An 18,989-nucleotide genomic window follows, 5' to 3' on the forward strand; every position below is an offset into this window, starting at 1 on the left:
ACACACACACACACACACACACACACACACACACACACACACACACACACACACACACACACACACACACACACACACACACACACTCTTTATGAACCATCCCAACCATTTCTTCAACAAGTACTTAAAAGTATAAACAATGAAGGTTCCACAACCTTATTAGGGATTCTGGTCCAGGACTTAAACATCCTCATAGTTAGAAAATTCTTTTTAATGCATCACCTAGATCTCCTTTGTTGCAATTTAAGACTGTATTTCTTTTCCTGTCTCCTGTGTACACAAAGAATAGTTCATCTCCATCTTCTTGGTAAATGCTTTTTGTATTTGAAGACTATTATAAAATCCCCCCTCAGTCTCCTCTTTTACAAACAGAATAGCCTCTGTTCTTTTGATCTTTCATGTATCCTGGAAGTCTATATGAGGTGCATTCTAGCTGTGGCTTCAGTTCCTATCTATCAAAGTGCTGTGTAGAAAGACAGATGGACAATAGCTGTAACGTTTCGGGGTAGAGAGTTAAAAATGTAATTATAGTATTTAGTAATTTCAAAATTAAAACAGCTTTGCAGATACAAAACACTTAATATTTAATGGTTTTGGTTCATCATATATTAGCTCAGCTCTTTCACAGTAATTCTTCAGTTAGAATTCTGTAAACATTGCTGTGACAAATTTTAAGTGCTACTTGCATTATATAGTAGCAATTGCTGAGAAATAAGGCACAGGTGTTTCCTACTTAGGAGGTTAGAAATGTAAACCAGTCCTCACTTCTCACTACAAATTTCATTCTCAGATGTTTTAATTTCAAATTCAGAAAACAGAACATTTTCCAGTTTAGTTTATGGGATATCCAGAAACACTCCCAACAAAGAGCCAAATATTTGCAAAGAAGTTACCGTCCAATAAAAGTTGTGTCTTGAAATTGGTACTTAATGTGCTGAGGCTGTTACTGTTTTATTCCTGCAAGCAGCCAGTTTGCATTGATTATTCACTTTAAGTAAAATATGCAAGAACTTTATTAGAGTAATTTGATGATCAGTGTTGGGGAGGGAGTGATGTGGCAGTGTCATCAGTTTTCCTGGATTAAACAAGGTATCTTTGCCATCCTGAGGCTGTTTTTCTGGGCCAAACACTGCTGCATTGCTGTTTCATATGCACTCCCACTGTGGCTCCTGTGTGGGGTAGTGTAGTCACAGTACACCCATTGATAGGCTACTTCATTCATTTAGGCCTGTTCACAAAAGTAACAACTTTGTTTCTTCTGTCTTAGATTAAAATATACTTCCCTAGTCCATTAGAAGTAGCATCATGAACAAAGCAAACTGTCTGTGCCGTTTGTAAATTAAAGACATCGCACTGCTGCTTGTGACAAACCCAGCATTTGCTTCATGTCAGCCATAAGCATGCCAGGGTATATTAGAGAGGGATTGCTTTTATAGTGGGTTAGAAAATATACCTTTGTTATTAAAGCTACGTGGTCTTTTGATGCAAAAAGATTGTATAGAAATATAAAGCCTACTTTCAGCTCTTGCTGAGACAAGTTTAAAGGGATAATTTGCTTTTTTTTTTTTCCAGCCCTGGACGTTCTCCTGCCTGCTGTGACAATGAAATAATTATGATGAACCATGTCTACAAAGAAAGGTTCCCAAAGGTAATGAATTATATTTGAGATACCCAGCATCTAAACTAATAGGCAACATAGGTTTTAGGTAGGTGGTATTTTTGTTATGGGAACTAATGATCCAAGCCAGTAATGGCTTTCATAAAGCATCACCAAACTCTTATTAGAAAGATAAAATTACAATAAAAAAATACCTGCTGAGAACTGGACATTCATTTGGCAAAGCTGCTGAATACAAGTTCTGAAGTGAATCATGCTGGTAATATATGCTGCTGATTTTCTGGAAAGCTATGATACATTAGCTTTCAATAGGGGGTTGTACAGTTGCTGTAACTATGTATTCAGGTAGTAGAACAGAAAAGGTTTCCTCCACTCAGAAGCTTATGCAATATCCAGGGATATGTTTATCGCATGTCTGTTCTTTTGTGGCATTTCTTTATTGCTGCCAAAATGTTCGTGTATCTGTTTACTTTTATTGAGAAGATCGCTGCAAAGTTGGAGGGGCTTCATTTTTTGGGTCCCAAGTAAGGGAAGGCTTCTGCTTCTCCCACAGATAGGAAACATAACAGAGACCCTTGGTATACTTAAGTGGGTTGCAGAGATAGAGCCCAGTTCTCAGTTGCTTTTCAGAATCTCACTTCTGTTGACAGCAACAAAAGCTATATCCAAAGATCTTACACTTGCAAAAAGAACCTTCCACACAGAAAAACTGAATGCAAGTTATGTGGAGTTCTCCACAAATTTAATATCGTGATATTATCTTTGTCATGTTTTGTGCATAGCACAATTTTAATCCATACAGTACATGTCTAGCAGTGCTCATTAAGAAAGTGTAGAGTACAAGAATAGCAGGATTGTTGCTGGTCCATGCTGGTTGACCAATATGAGGAAATTTAGTGTTTGCTACTTGAGAGCTGATTCAAACCAGTATTATTGTTTGCTCATTTTCATGACAACCTATTTTCACACCGCATTAAATCTTTAAGCTATATAAAAATGTATTAAATCAAGAAAAATTATGTTTTGAGATTATAACATATTTTCAGAAGATACTTATTAAATTCACCTTTTTATATGTATACATATAGGCCACAGCTCAGATGGAAGAACGGCTTCAGGAGATTATCACCAGCCATTCTCCTGATAATGTTCTTCCCCTGGCAGATGGAGTGCTCAGTTTCACCCACCATCAGATCATTGAGCTGGCTCGAGATTGCTTGGATAAATCCCACCAGGGCCTCATCACATCACGATACTTTCTTGAATTACAGCAGAAATTAGACAAATTGCTACAGGAGGTATGCGGCATGCACCACACAAATATTATTATCTTTTGTGGAAAAAATTTTGCAGTAAGTTTATTTCCAAAGAACAACAAATAAATGGCAAAGTGTAAGTTGGCACTGTTTAATGTAATGACTTTTGTAGGAACCACAGGCCCTTATAATGTCGGATTGGGATAAATAGACTATAAAGGTTTAGAATATATAGAATGTCCTATTCTGCAAGTTAGAAATTGCTTACATGAATGTGTGTATGTCCCCTGCAATGAAGGGACCAACTTAGTATGTCTGTTTGGGAATAAATGGGGAACATTTACTCCTTTCAGGATATTTGAATACTAATTACTTGCAGGTGTTGAGATGGCAGACGGGCAACTTGTAGTTTTCATTAGCAGCAGGTGACCTATTTAGATATTTAAAATGATCTCTTACACCATTAAAACCAAGCAGTAAAACAATGTGGGCCTTCAACAAAGTCATTGAGAACAGTGTGCTAAATAAGAAAAATGCAAAGCCTAAGTTGTTAACAGTCAGGAATTTCATTATAACATGGCTGTCTAACTTCTAATTAGCTGGATACCAAATGTCCATTGGGATTGGCTGCCCACATGTCACATGAGGGTGAGTCATAGGTCCCCCTGGGCCACGTGTCTCATGGGAGCCTCCCCTGCGCCCACAAAACTTCACTGTGTGCCTTTGCGGCCTGGGCTTACCTTCAGCTCCCTGCCCCCATAGTGCTGCACTGCACTGCCCTTCCCCCTTGGGTGGGGACAAGCAGTAAAAGTTGGAGGAGGTATGGGGAGGCCAGAGACTCCAGCTGGTATTTCAGCTAGAGTGATAGGGGGAGCAGCAGCCCAGCAAAAGCCTAGCAGTTGCAACGTAAACCCTTGCAGGCCACATGTGACTGTGGGCTGCCAGTCAGCCAGCCCTGCCCTGCAGTGTGAAGATCACCAAACTCATAAATATTCCTTTTCAAAACAAAAGACCTTATCATACCCTTGATCTATAGTATGGCAGTTGTGCATGTGAACCATTGGTCCACATCCTCTAGACTAGACCAGTAGATTTGATACAGTAAATTATGCCAATTGAGATTTTGTTGAGATTTAAGTCTTACCCTAAACACAACATTTAATAAATAAAAAATAGAGGGTTGTAAAAGGTTTGGTTGTTTAAGCCTATGTTGGCTTGATAACAACTCCAAGACTTTAAATATTCTTTTTCTTCTACTTTTGCTTGTACCAAATTTTTTTTTTTTGGACTAGCTTTTTGGAGACTTTTTTCAGTTTTCCTTATTAGTCCAACATGGGGAAAATAATACAGAAATAGCATATTGTTTCATTTTTTGCATGGTTTCAGGGAAAGAAGTGAAAAACAAGGAGTAACAAACTTGATTAAAAATGTATTATTTTTATAATGGCACAGTGCACATGAAATTAATAATTACTTAGAGATGTTTACTTGACTTTGAACAACAACGTTTACGGATATTACTAAAGTATGAAGAAATGCCTCTAGGGGTAAACTGAATATACGATAACCAAGGTTGTGGGGTTAAAATTCACTGTTGCAGTAGAAAAATCTTCTGTGAACTATTTTCCAAACCTCATTTCACAATGTGTCAGCTGATCAACAAACAGAAGCATGTGTATACGCTCTTAAATAATGTACTTCATTTATAAATATTTTCACCTATTTATTTTCTAAACATTAATGCTAGGGACAGACATCCAAAAAGCTTGAGCCTGAATTGATTCAATCATTGCAGGGTAGTCTAACCTGGCTAGGCTAAATCCAGTTTTATAACCAGACATCTGGGAAATGCAGGTACATGTCTGCAGTGGCTCAGGCTAGAAGTCCAGGGGTGCTAAAGCAGCGCTGTCTTCCTTTCACAGCATGGAGCTGAAGGGGCATGGCTGGGCTCTGGCAGGAGCTCTGATTAGCCCAGCAGGGAATTGATAATGGTGTTTATCACCCAATTAAGAAAACAGAGGGGCATTACCATCTACTTTTTGATTCTGCCTGTTGATTCTATCTGTTGATTCAGCAGGGACCATAGCCAGCACATGGTCTGTTAGCTAATACACAGACACCTCCTCAGCAAGACAGAAGGGAGGGGGGAATTCCTGCTTAGGAGGGAGTGGCAAGTGGAGGGGGGAAGCCTTGGGCTAGGGACAGACATTATCGGTCAGTAAACCGGTGTAAGTGACCAGAAACTGGTTTAAACGTGTAACAGAACAGACGTTCAATGCACATAAACCAGTTTGGAAATAGCTGAAACCAGTTTGATATCAACCTGTTTGAATGAAGCATCAGACTTAACTGATTTGGGTCATAACTGGTTTATGCAATGTCTATCCTAGACCTCTTCCTGGTTTAACTTAACCAGAGTCCTCCAGCATCCCAGATACTTTGCAGCACTGGGCAGGCCTCTCTGCTCCAGAGCAGGGCTGGCCCCACCCCTCTGCTCCCTAGCTGGAGCTCTGGTGGAGGCTGCAGGGACAGTCTGGAGCTCTGGTGAAGTCTGCCTGGCTTCCCCATGCTTGCCCATCCCACTCCTTGTTCAAGCAGGCTTTCCCCCTTCCCATCTCCTACAGCACAGACCATAGCCAGCCTGTGGTGTGCTAGCTAATACTGAGAGGTGTCTGTGTAAGGCAGACAGGACAGTGTCCGCTTAGGGATTTTTGGAGCTAATCAACAGGTAATGTCCCTTCTTTCCTTCTTTGGAAAAAGTTGTTTAAGAAGTGCTCAAACTAATTAATAGAGGCTTTTGTTTTCTTGATTGGGTGCTAAATTCTGTGTTACTCCCTGTATAACTTCCTGCTGTATAACTCCCTACTGGCTCCCTCACTGGTCAGAAGCAGCGAGGGGGATGGGGGGACCCCCTCTCTAATCAGTGTGTCCTGCTGGAGCCTGGCCATACCCCCCCAGCTCAGCTCTGTGGAAGGGAAGGAAAGGCTGCTATAGTGCCCCCCCAGCTTCTGGCCTGAGCCACAGCAGGCATGTGCCTGCATTTCTGCATTGAAAAGGGAATGTTTATCCCCGTCCAAATTGCTTCAAACTTTGCAGGCTAAACTAACCTGCGAAAATTGAATCAGTTCAGGCTCAGGCCTTTTGAATGTCTGTCATTAGCCTAAAACTATCTTATGAGCTGTTTCTACAATGTCCATCAAAAGCTAGTTGCATAACATCGTTACAGGGAGACATTTTCTTTTGTAGAACTAAATTGAAGCAACATGCTTTTGGATTTGCTTTGCTTTGCTTTGTTTGGTTTTTGATGCATTGGTTGTTAGTTCCCAACTGTGACATCCCAGCTGTGGAAAGATGCATCTCCTCCCGCTGCTTGGTATATTGGGATTGCTTTGCATAACCAGGGAGGAGTCCCCTGAGCTTTGAGCAGCTTGATTTCACTGACATTTTTGTCAAAGGCAAGTTGAACGCTTTCTTGGCTTACTCTTCTTTCCCTCATATGGAAGCTTCTGTTTCTATACATACCTAACTACTTGCAGAACTTAAATGTTGCTTTTATTTTGGCCAATGATTAAAATAGAGATACCTGTACTCTGTACAAGTTCTACCTTTTGAATGAACTCTGACAGAATACAAATGTTTTTCTCCTATTAGAGTTCTCTCAGAATTAATGGTGGTGACCTTATGGTGAATTTTGTTCATTTTTCACTGAAATTGTACAAGTAGATTAACTATTTTCATTGTTGGCTTTTTAAAAAAATTCCGGTGTTAAATATGTGCTTGCCATTTAGCTTAGTTTATTATGGATTTTTCAACTGAAAATACATAAGTGAAGAAATACTTTGAATATTTGTCTGTAGATAGCACTTCTAAATATTAATGTTGGTTTGTTTTAATTACCTTTCCATTCTTGAATGCATGGACATAGCACAGAATAAGGAATACATGAGATTTGAACTTTATGAAGTACCTTCTGTTATTCAAACAAAGAGAAACTTTTTTTTGGTATAAAAATAAAGCAGTATCAGTATAATTCCACCAGAAGAAAGAGCATATTGCAGTCATTAGGTCCCATGCAACCTAGTCTTTTTTGTTAGACAGAAAAGTTTGAAAATTCTGTGAGAAAATTCTGTTCAGAGCCCTTCAGATAAATATTTTCTGTCATACGGATTCTTTCACATCGATACGCTTTATCATTATTATATAGGACCTTATTTCCTATTTGCTTCATATATTTTTATGTCTCTGCACTTGGTATGTTTCTGCATAGATTAGCGTGGTCTCTTGTACATCCTGGTGTTTTTCATTTAAAAAAAGTATGATCATCTAGCTATAAGAAACCAGCTTCCACATCACCTGGAGACTGCTTATGTTTGCTAGTATTTATTGTGGATAACATGTATTAGGATTGATTTAAATAAACTGATGGGGAAATAACTGTACAATGAAACAAGGTGTTACAGCAAGATGCACCTACTTCTGAGGTAAAAGTGTTTTTATACTATGCAAGTCAAAACATTAAGGAAACACTATCAGATACCATTTGAAATTGCAGTCAATTGATTGTACTATGTTTACTTTGATTATATTATGTTACAAACTTGTTTTTAACCACTTCAATTATGTGTGTAGTAACTGTGCTTTGAGATTATGATGACAAATGAACGTTAAGATATTGCTACTCTTACAGGCACGCTGAAACTAAATCATCCTGGATCCTCAGTAGTCTTTAAAAAAAAATCTAAGACCTTTAAGTCACGTTATAAAAACCTCATACAAAAAGTAATTTTTATCCGATTTCTATTGGTGGGAGAATATGGGTTTGAGCAAATCACTGAACATTTCCCAAATTTATGCTTTAGCTACTATTTAAGTAGAAAGCATCTGTACTTATTATAATAATTTGGGTTAAAAATGTAGTGCCTTCTAGGATGACAACATATATGTACCACATTTTTTGCGTAGTGTGATTTCAGACAAACAGTTTATACCTTGAAAATCCTGTTTTCTAGTAGAAATATTGCTGCTGTTTCTGCTATATAGTGTTCCTAATTATTTTTCTGGTCATAATTAATTCTAGTAACTTTTGACAAAATACTGATTCATAGAAGTTGCCCAGAAAATGGGACAGAAATCTGCTATATAAACTGAAGTGTGAACTAATAGACTTTCATCGTTTGCCTATTTAATATACCATATTTTAATCATTCTTTAACTTTATAGGGTCAAGAACGATCAGAAAGTGGAGAACTAGCATTTATTAAGCAACTAGTTCGAAAAATCCTAATAGTGGTTGCTCGTCCTGCTCGCTTACTGGAATGTTTGGTGAGTTGATGATTTCTGTAATTAGGTCTCTTTTTTGTTATTGGTAGAAAGTATGACTGCTTGTGGTATGGTACTGAAAGCTAGTTTGAAAAGCCAGATGCACATTTTTTTTTTCTTTGGAATAAATTCAACTTTAGTTTTAGTATGGGACCCTAGCTGTTGGCATGCTGTCAACTTCCATTAGCATGTGTCATTTAAAATACTTTATCTGTGCTGCTTGATCTTTAATAAAACTTGGGTATGCGTTAGGGTTGCACCAATAAAGGTTTTCCTAGCCGATTCTGATGGCCAGTTATTTAACTAGCCATGTCAGCCGATACTGATCCAATAACCCATTTACAGGAATGCAGACTGACAGCTTGGAGAGCAGTGTCAGCCAGTAAATCTGCGGGGGTGGAAAAGGGGCATGGGGGAAGATTGAGGCCCCTATGGAGAGGGAGGAAGTGGGGCAGGGGCAGGAACTGCCCAGTCAGGGCAGTGAATGTGACCCCAGGAGTGGGATGGAAACACAGGTGGGTCATCCAAAGGGTGCGGCGGGGGTGGCTCCCAACCACTGTGCACTAGTGGAGGCATGGGAGACATGTGTGGCAAGGGTGGGCTGCCCACTGTGGGCTCAGGGCCAGCAGCTGCACCAGCCTCTTCCTAGTGGACAGGCTGGGCCAGGGCTGTGCTTGGGGTGGGTGGGGGCAGGGCAGGTGGTGGCTATGGAGTGGGCTACAGCCACCTCAAAATTTGCTGTAGCCACCCCTTCCAGCTACCACCTGCCCTCCTGAGCGCAGCCCTGGCTCAGGCCCTCATCCGGGAGGAAACTGATGCAGCCCAAGCCTGCACTGGGCAGCCTGCTGTTACCGTGCACAGAAATCGGGGGGGGGGGCAAATGTCCCCCATGCCTCCCCTGGGGGTGCATGCAGCAGTGGGGAGCTGCCCCCTCCCTGCACCCCCTGGACAAGCTGCCAGCAGCTCCATCCCACTCCTGAGGTGCTGTTCATCATCCTGGTTGGGCAGCGCTTACCCCTGTCCCTGCCCCACTCCCTCCATCACCAGGCCCTCAATCTGCCCCACACTCCAAGCCCACTCCCTGCCACAGACTTATCAGCCAGATGCTGCTCGCTGAGTTGCCATGCTGCGGCTACAAACATGCACATGGCATTTATCAGTAACATTACTGGCCACACAGGACCAAAAAAGGTGGTTGCCGATGATGTTAATTTTCCTTTTACCAGTGCTGATCCGATATGCCACCAGTACATTGGCGCACCTCTGGTATGCACAATATATAAAAAGGTGCAAAATCAAGTGTTGAAAAGGCAGGAAATGCTAGAATTAAGGTTTCCTGTGAAAAATCAAGCTGATTTAATTTAATCCAAATTTCTTGTAAGCACATCTTGGGTATAAGAAAATCTTTGTTGAATTGTAGTCAGGATTCTAGTAGAATTCTACTGGATGGGCATGTTTCTCTGGGAAGCTTGTGGTTCCTGACAAGTTGCTGGGGAGTGCAGGTTTCCTGGTTCCTCAATCATAGGAGTGGCTTAGGGCTGATAAACTTGGAGCTTCTTTAGTCATCATCCGCAGGGCATCCTTACTGTGTTGGAGCGTCCAGGCTTCATTTTGTACAGCCAGGGCCCTGAAAATAGCCAGGACCCTGAGCAATGAGATCTGAAATCAAGTTTTTAAATCAGACAGCATTCACAAGTACAAGAAGTTCACCAGCTCCTCTACACTCCACTTCCTGCCTATTTTACCCATAATTGCAGCCAGGCACAGTAGGAGAAACAGTTGGTGACCAGAAAGATTCCTGGGAGGACTCAATAAGATCCCTTCCGCAGACTGGTCTGCCTGTTGCTTGTCTCTCCTGTGTTTTGAGTGTAGGAGTGCCAGGATAATGTAGATGGAGAGGGATGGCACTTGTGGCTTAAACTAGGTAAGGCTGAATCTGGATGTTGACCTTAAATAGGAGTATAGATGCACCTTCTGGGACACAATGTTTTAATATTAATTTCACAGTAAAGGTTGCTGGAATTATTTTGATATTGAGTAAAAAAAAAATCTTTTTCTCCTTATGTTATTCTGGGAAGGGGCTAGATAATTATGGCCTGGCATTTTTACAAAAAATCAATGTGAGGCAGATGCTGGGCCTGGAAAGTTTCAGTCAAAATTTCAGTTATGGTTGCAAAGCAAATGAAAAGATCTTGTAATAGGAAATGTCATGGGAAGTGGAAGGCACACTTAAGACAATGCTACCAATCCTATATAGAATGCCTCTAGCCTAGATGTCTGTCATGCTCAGGCTCATGGTATATAATAACCTGTCTGTATTCATTTCTTAGTTATTTGAGAAGAGTTTTTCCTGCCAGGATAAGAGTGCTCTGAGCTGCTGGTAAATGCTTGAAGGGTTATTGTAAAGGTTTGTTTCTTTATACATATATCTGAGGAAGATAATATAGGGTTAAAACCAGAGATCAGAAGGTACACACTTGTAATTGAATATATTTTAATTTAGTTACAGTTAGCTAGGTTAAAAGTGCCCTGTTTTGTTAACACGTGGAGATGAGGCTTTATAGTATTTCTGCTGTAAATGCAGCTAGGAAGGAAATAATTTTTTCATGATGGGAGATAGATAGAATTCTTTGGCACATTTGCCATTGATAGCTACACTTTTTTTAGAGTGCCAAAGGGTGAGATATAAGTAGCTTAGTTGAGAAACACATCAACACATAAGATGAGCCTGACCAAAGAAAGCTAAGATAGCAATAGTGTATAGTGCTCCATTCAGACTTCAGGGTGGTGTTGGGGTAGGAAGTTATATGTACTGAAGCATCAGGAAGTTTCTGAATGCGGGAAGAAAGGTGAAATGGTTCATTTCCACACCTAATTGTATCCAACTGAAATTAAAGTTAAAGAGCGCATATTTATCTTGTGTAACTGTATTGAGTTAGGAGGGGGGAGGATGGGATTAAACCCTGATTGCTTTTAGAATCTGAAAAGGCAATAATGACCCCAAAAGTCTTTTCTTTTATTCCCCCACTACCTTCCCAATTTATTTAAATCATTTGCTATCCATGCTCTTATGCCATTCAGATTTTTTAATCCAGAACATCTTGCATTGGCCTAACTTTACGGTTCCGTGCAAGTTGCGACTAACAGAAAAATCCACTTGATTTGCCATGGATTTCACTGACTCTACTGATTCCATTTGCTTCAAAATGGTGTTGCTCACGTATATGCCCTTACTATCCAAAGGAGAACCTCTTTCTCTTTGTGAGAATAGCTATGTCCTTCAAGTCAGCATTGGTAGGATCAATGCAAAAACCTATTTTGCAGACCTGCTTCCCTATTGATTTTTATGCTAAGGGCATGAACTGTTTTCTTTTTTAGTCTTACCCCAGTAATTCAGTGGCATTGGACATTCATTTGATGGTGATGAGGAAGTTATAGGGATATTAAAAATGTGTCCAGAAGCTGGTCAGTGCTTTTCTAAATCTAGAAAATGTATATATTTAGTGGAATTCTCTGTAGCTTTCTCCAAGCATATAGGCTGTTTGGATTCATACTTAGAACAGCTTATCCTTTTGGCCCAGAATATAAACATACTCCTGAGCTTTGGGCTGCCTCGGACAGCAACAGTTTGCTTTCTGTCAGGCTACTGGTAATGATTCTTGCAGCATTTCACTGAATTGTTTCCTGTGATTATTTTGATAAAATAGAAGTGTGCTACTCCTAAGACTCTGAACTAATTAAGAGAGTTCAGATTTTTTGGTTGGGGTTGGAAGCTGGTGTTCTGTCCTGAGCAGGATGGAAACAGAATTTCCATTCCATGAAAAGTTGGGGGGGGGGGGTTGTTTTGTTTGTTGTTGTTGTTGTTGTTTTTAAGAAATCAAAAAAAAAAAGATTTATCCTCTGACTGCATTAAAAATTCAAATGTTGCTGCTGCCTGGGTAGTGAGGCATGGGTATTCGTGTGATAAACCCTGGGTAGTGAAGGACATTTAGGTGTTTCCAAAACAAAATGTGTTCCTTAAATTCCCACACTACCTGCGTAGTTGTCTGTTGAGCTTCCTGTAGGTGAATCCATGCAGGTGGAGAGCCCTGGAGTCCAGCTGAAGGGAAGTCAGGGACCTTGCAAGCCTGCCTACTAGGTTTCAGTTAAATGTTATGACAGAACTGACTTGTTTTAGTGAAATATTTCAGTTTTATTGAAAAAGCATTTTATACCTATAAAACGTTCCATTTGGAAATTTTCAACTAGACCTAGTTCTAATGCAGTTTATCCTGCAATGGTTTATGGTAGGCAAGAGAGTATGTTTGCTAAAGAATGTAAAGCATATATAAAATAGGCCATGTTAGGCATAGGAAAGATTTTCGGTTTGAGAAGGCCTGAAGTTAGCATAGCTTTTTATTTAAAAACAAGGATGTCAAACTCATTTGGCTCCACAGGCCAGGGGAGTGGCGTGGGGCCAGCCCCAAGGGCTGGATTGAGTCCACAGACAGCATACAACTGCATTGGGACTGCAGGATGGATCCAGCATATCTGGCCAGTTTGGAACTGTGCCATTTGCAGTGCCGTGCTGGGCCAGTCTAGAAGGGGTGCCAGCTCCAGCAAGTCCAGTTGGGGACTTGGCAGGAAGAAGCCTGGCATACCAGGAGATTGGCTACAGCTGTGGGAAGAAGCCATGGTGCTGGGCTTTTTCCTGTGATGCTGCTGGGGCTCCAGTGCTGCTGCTTTTGCTCAGGTGTTTGGCTGCCCAGTGGGTGAGAACCACAGCACCAGAGCCCCAACAGCATGCTAGCTTCCTCTCATAGTTATAACCAAGGGCCCTGGGGAGAGCAGCTATGCTGGAGCCCTAGGAGCACCATGAGAAGAAGTCTGGTCTCAAGGGGGCTTGACTACTGCTGCAGTTACAGTAGTTTCAGTACATGGCTACTTGACTGCTGCTGCAGGCTTGTCCCACAACGTTGCTGGGGCTCTAGCTCCGTGGGTGTTGCCTGGGTGCATGCCTGCCACTGCAGGGAGAAGTTGCAGTGCTGTGCTTGTTTCCACAGTGATGTTCAGGCCCCAGTACCACACCTGTCATCCAGGCACTTGGCTACTACCTCGGGAAGATCTTCCATTGCAGCTAGTTTTGGGTCAGAGTCTGCGGGCCAGATGACCCAGCTGTGTGTGCTGGATTTGGCCCACAGATCATGTTTGACACCCCTTATTTAAAAGAAAGACGTTTGTTTGAGATAACTTTACTTGTTAACGTCTACATTTCCCCTGGCATATGGTCTATTTAGACAGTAGAAAAAAGAGCTTAAAGTTACGGGGCTAGAAGAAGCTAGGTATCCTAGATTCTCTGAGGCCTGTCTTTTTGTTATGGGAATCAAGTGGGTCAGTGCATTCAGTCCAGGTGATGAAAATATAGTCTATGTAACGCAGATATAGTACAGGTTTGATGGTGCCTTTTTCTAAGAATCCCTCTTTCAAGCGGTTCATGAAGAAGTTGGTATATTGAGGGGACATCTTAGTGCCTATAACTGTTCCCATGGTTTGGAGGAAGTGTCAGTTGGTGAAGTTGAAGTTGTTGTGGGTTAGGATGAAGTGAATGATTCATGCAATAAGTTGTGGTTGCAACTTTGTGGTCTGTGTTCTTATAGATATTTCAGGCAAGCAGTTGTGCCTTCATGGTGGGGGGGTATTAATGTACAGGTTGGTAACATACATGGTTGCAAGTATGGTCTTCTTGGAAGGTAGTTGATATTCCAGATCATGTTGAGAAAATCTGTTTTCTCTTCTAGAAAACTTCCTTTTTAAATGGCAAATGGTTATATTATGTTTTCTGGGAATAGCTCTTAGGTGAGGGTACTGCACCTGAATATGCTGGGTCTGCCAATGTTACTTGGTTTGTGAATTTTTGGGTTCGTATAAAATGTGCCAGGGGTGGGAGAGTGGAGAATTTTTGAGAGCAGTTTTTCTTGAAGCAGATACGAAAAGTATTTGATCGTTGTTTCCAGTTCAAGAACAACTGTTGGTGTGAGGTCTTCCCCAAGTTCTTATAATAGTAGTTACTGTCAAAAAGTTGTCTGTTTGTTAGCCTCATTGGTATAGTCTTGACAGTTGAGGATAACTATAGCTCTTCCTTTGACTATAGCTCAGGCTGTTTCTACTTCTTTCTCAGACCTCAAGAAGAGTACTTCGTTCTTGAAAGCTTGTCAAAAATCTTTCTCACCCATGCAGTTGGTCCAGTAAAAGATATCCTCCCGAAACTATCCTTTGCCTCTCATTTCCTGGACCATGGTAACAACGTCACTTCGGCATTACTATTGATTTTTCAATCATATTCTTATTCCTGTGATTTAGAGCTGATGATTTATTTAATTTAATTTTCTTTAATAATAACATCTCCTCCCTACAGTTTGATCCTTTTACTTGCGTTTAGGAGTAATGGAACAAGGTATCTGGGAATGTATTTTACCATCTTGTTTGTGTAAATAGTACATCATTTTATATCATGCCTTGTAAAGATATGATGATTCCTGGGTGTGAAACATAATCACTGTCTGCAATGATAGTTGATAAGTATAGATTGTTCTTTTGGTAGCATTATATAAAGTGTGGTGTAAAAACAGCAACAAAACCTTACTTCAGTGTTTTGCAAGAGTAGACTCTTCGGACATAATCAAAAAGGCGATGGGTAACAATATGATACTGTGGTGTTTTGGACCTCTACAAATGCAATTGTGTAGTACTACTCTTAATAAGGGAAGCATTGAAAGAACACCACAAGAAATATAAAGGAAGCTTTGACCTGTATATTAAGGGCACAGTTACAAGGAAAATTGTGATGAGTATTATTCTTCTTTTCCAGGAATTCGATCCTGAAGAATTTTACTATCTCTTGGAAGCAGCTGAAGGACATGCTAAAGAGGGACAGGGTATTAAAACTGACATCCCTAGATACATTATAAGCCAGTTGGGTCTGAATAAGGATCCTCTAGAAGGTAGGTGCTTGTTGTGGTTCAGCCATCTACTCTCAACTCAAGATTATAAGACACTGAATGCTTCTCCTAGATTTGTTGGTCATTGTGATGCATTGTGTGCATCCAGTAATGTTGGCAGAAGTATGGCAACAATACTATATTTCACTAGTTTAATGATCTGAACTTGTCTACTCCATGTAAATTAGCATCTCCTAAAGTTGCCCTTCTTCACAATGTTTTATTACTGATATAAAATCCCCTAAAACAACTTGCCTGTATAAAAGTGTATATACCAACAGGTTCAGTCTATAACTGGGACCTGGCAGGATAAGATGAAGGTCCTTCATTTGTTGTGTTCTAGTTTTACAATACTTTAGCTTCCCCGAGAAGGCATGTGCTGATTTTCTTGCACTTGGTTTTACAATCAAAGTTGTATTGTCCTGTATGATTTGGATGACAATGACGACTTAGTTAGCGTGACTCAAGTGTCCATGTAATTCTGGTGTAGTATAGAAAAGTTGTTACTCCCTGACTTTTGTTTTATGGGTAGTGAGTATCAGGCTAAATTAGTTGCACCTTTTTCTTACTCTTAATATTTCCACCTCCATTTTGAAGCTAGAGCTTCCCATCCAGTGTTTTATATCCTTGAGATTAAACGGGATTGTTAAATTTCAGAGTGCGTTGAGGAAATTGTTTGAGGTTCATTGTCCATAAGCACTACAGACTGAGAGTCAAAAAGAAGACTATTAAAAGAAAAGAAGAATGTAATAATATTGTTATAAACCAGGATTGCTTGCCTTAAATGAGTCCAGTAAAGAGAGAGTTTGATCAACAAAAAATGAATCGGAAAATGATATTCATTTCTCATAACATCATTTCAGGAATATAATTTATCATAATACCGTAACACTAGTGTATTTGAATAAATTAAAAGGTAGTGAATTTAAAACCAATAACAAGAAATATATTTTTACACAATACCTACTTAGAAATCATAGAGGCCAAGAGCTCAGCACATTTAAAGAAAAGACATTTATATGGATAACGTGCACATGACCACTGCTTGATAGTAAAGATGTTTTAAAAAATTCAGGACTTTTGGAAGGGCATAAAAACCGACATCTAACTAAGAGTTAGGAAGCTTGGTTTTCATAACTTGTCTCTTTCTTCTTTAGTAGGTATAGGGTGAATCTACATATACAATGAGCACATAGCAATAAACTCCAGCACAGTTCACATCAGAGTCAGCTGCTTCTGGGCACAGTACCTTCACACGCACCCAGACCTGCAGCTGTTTGGGCTGGGGCAGTGCAGCCCTAGGCTGGCAGTAGGTCCAGGGGGTCAGCCCCAGGCTTTGGGTGGTGGCATTGGGTGGCTGAAGAGCTGTCTGGGACCCAAGGATACTACAGTGCAGGGCTAGCTGGCAGGCAGCCCCACACTATAGCATCCTCATGCCCCAGTCCCAGCCAGCCCCAGCCTATCCACACGTGTTTTGTCACACTAGTGGACTTTGCCATAGGATAGTACATGTCCTGGACAGTACTGGCCTACAGCAGAGTTAATTAATTTACTGTGGCCTAATACAGCCGCACATGTAGATGGTGGCACTTTACTGCACAGCTAATTAGTCAGCTCTTCAGTAAAACTCATATGTGGATGCACCTACAGCACACTTATTTGCTTCAGAGTTAAACTGGACTGTTACTTAGGTTTTTACCTCCATGCTCAAACCCCTCTGGAGACTGCATTTTATATAGGATGCTGCTTTTAATTGGCCTAGTAACATTCACTTCTGCAGCAGGTGCTAAAACACTGAAATGCTTAGAGTTCACCAGTGTCTGCCCACATATCTCCTGGAAGTTAAAGAGGGAGAAAAACATTCTCCTGCAGTTCTCTGGAAAAGAATAAAAAATTATAAAGTGTGTCATCTTATTGTAACACAGAACCGTGAGATATTGGGCAAGGTAGACCGCTGGTATAATCTGGTGTGATAAATCCTTATGTTTCTACTGTTCCCATGTGAGTGTTGAATTAGAAGTTGATTTTTCTGTTGGGAGGTTTAGTTTTGTTATTTTTGGATCATCTAGGTCAGATTCTGCCATTCACAGTATGGCAGTTTATTTTACAAATAGCTCAGTTTAACTGCCTGTGAAATAATATGCTTGTTAGCATGAATAAAGGATCTGGACCTATTTAAACTCAGGAAGCTACTTCTACTAATGTCTCCAAATCATGTACTGAAAGGGACATACAAAAACAAATACCAAATATAAATAAAAATTATAGATGTGAAAGAGATTATTTTTGTCCAAAAATATTTATGTTCTTTGACTACTTAATCTAAAATACTCTTGAAAATATGTTTTAATAAATTAAGTATTCATGTTTGAAAGGTTGTGGAATTATTCAGATTTAACTGGAAAAAAATGGCTAAATGGCATTGCAGTAGATAATGTGAATTGCTGGGATAGGCAGATTACTGACCTTTACTTAATTGGGAGATTAAAATAAGTAGGTTTCTCTGTGCATCTTTTTAAAGGTTAATATGGTATGTAGATTTATTATCAAATAATCTAGTCAGAGGAATATTTTGGATGAAACAATCTGCCTAGCACAGAAAGATGGAAATATAAATACTTTAAAATAATGATTGTTGTGAGCAAAAACCCTTAATGGCATAAATGGATTTTCAAAAATATTTAAAAAAAATTCATATATCCAACCAAACTTTTGGTTTAAAAATATTATAGTAGTGAAAATGTATACTTGATTTACTGGCTTTAAAAATGTTTGAATGAACAATTACAGTGGTTGAGTGTTATACAAAGAACATTCTGTTGAAACTCTGTAACTTTTGTACAGAGAAAATATTTAAATGATAGTAACAGCTGATTTCATTCAGAAATGTCATACTGAATTACTAAATTGGATTTCAAAGCTGTTAAATTATGTATACAATGTTGGTAAATGTTCATGCAAAGGATTCCAGCCCTACTGAAGGAGAACCCGCTGCTCTAGGGCCTTCTTCCCTTTTTTTTTTTTTCTCTTGGTTTGCTGCTATGGCCGTAGAATCTTTCCTTTGAGAGAAATGGTGCATGCATTACTTGGAGATAATGCCAGATAAATTTATACTGTACTGAAAGCAATACCACAACAGATTTATCACTTATCAGAGCCTGGTGGCTGCATTTCTGAAAAGTTCCCTGGGGAGAGATTTTTCCCCATGGCTTTTAAATTACCATCTTTACCTTTTTGAATCATGAGTCTTCGGAAATGGTTTAAATCAATGAAATAAAAAGGGCAGATGTTTAATGGTATTTAGATGAGTTTTAAAAATCTCTTCAGGCATTGCAAAATGGTTCCTTAGCTCCCTGTTTCAAAAGCTGACTCTTGGTTCCATTCCATTACTACCTACTGTTTGCAAATAATATGTATTTCTCAGATAATGGTTATTTTGCAAAAGTTCTGTTTAAAATGGAACCATTTTTAATTTGTCATTTATGAAAATAATTTGGGTTGAGAAGGTTGTCAAACTACATTATGCTGCCTTGGGTCTCACCCATCCAATAAAGGATGCATCACTATTTCCATTACAAACCCCCATATTTATAATTTGGCAGTAAAATTCACTCCAACTTGAATCTTGTTGGCATAATAGGTCTTATTCCAGGAGATTTTAAAAAATTGGAATAGTTTTTATTGTTTCATTTTATTGACTTTTTCCCTTGGCTGATTTTTTTTTTTTTTTTTTTTTTTTTTTTTGTATTTCTGTAATGCACAAAAGATCTTTGTTTGATCAAAGTAACAATTTAGAGACTTCTGGTACATATATTTTAT

The 18,989-nt window shown here is 39.7% G+C and overlaps 1 protein-coding gene across 1 annotated transcript in view; it reads left to right on the plus strand.

The window, feature by feature from the left end:
• The window catches only part of MAST4 (microtubule associated serine/threonine kinase family member 4), a 156,251-nt gene that overhangs the window by 84,455 nt on the left and 52,807 nt on the right, over positions 1–18,989 (plus strand). The window contains exons 6-9 of the mRNA XM_019532171.1: positions 1,573–1,648; positions 2,707–2,916; positions 8,095–8,196; positions 15,041–15,173. Of these exons, the coding sequence (XP_019387716.1) occupies positions 1,573–1,648; positions 2,707–2,916; positions 8,095–8,196; positions 15,041–15,173 (521 nt within the window). The remainder of the gene's footprint in view (positions 1–1,572; positions 1,649–2,706; positions 2,917–8,094; positions 8,197–15,040; positions 15,174–18,989) is intronic.

This window comes from Crocodylus porosus, unplaced genomic scaffold, assembly GCF_001723895.1.
Source record: "Crocodylus porosus isolate Cpor-Errol unplaced genomic scaffold, CroPor_comp1, whole genome shotgun sequence".
Taxonomy (NCBI): Eukaryota; Metazoa; Chordata; order Crocodylia; family Crocodylidae; genus Crocodylus; species Crocodylus porosus.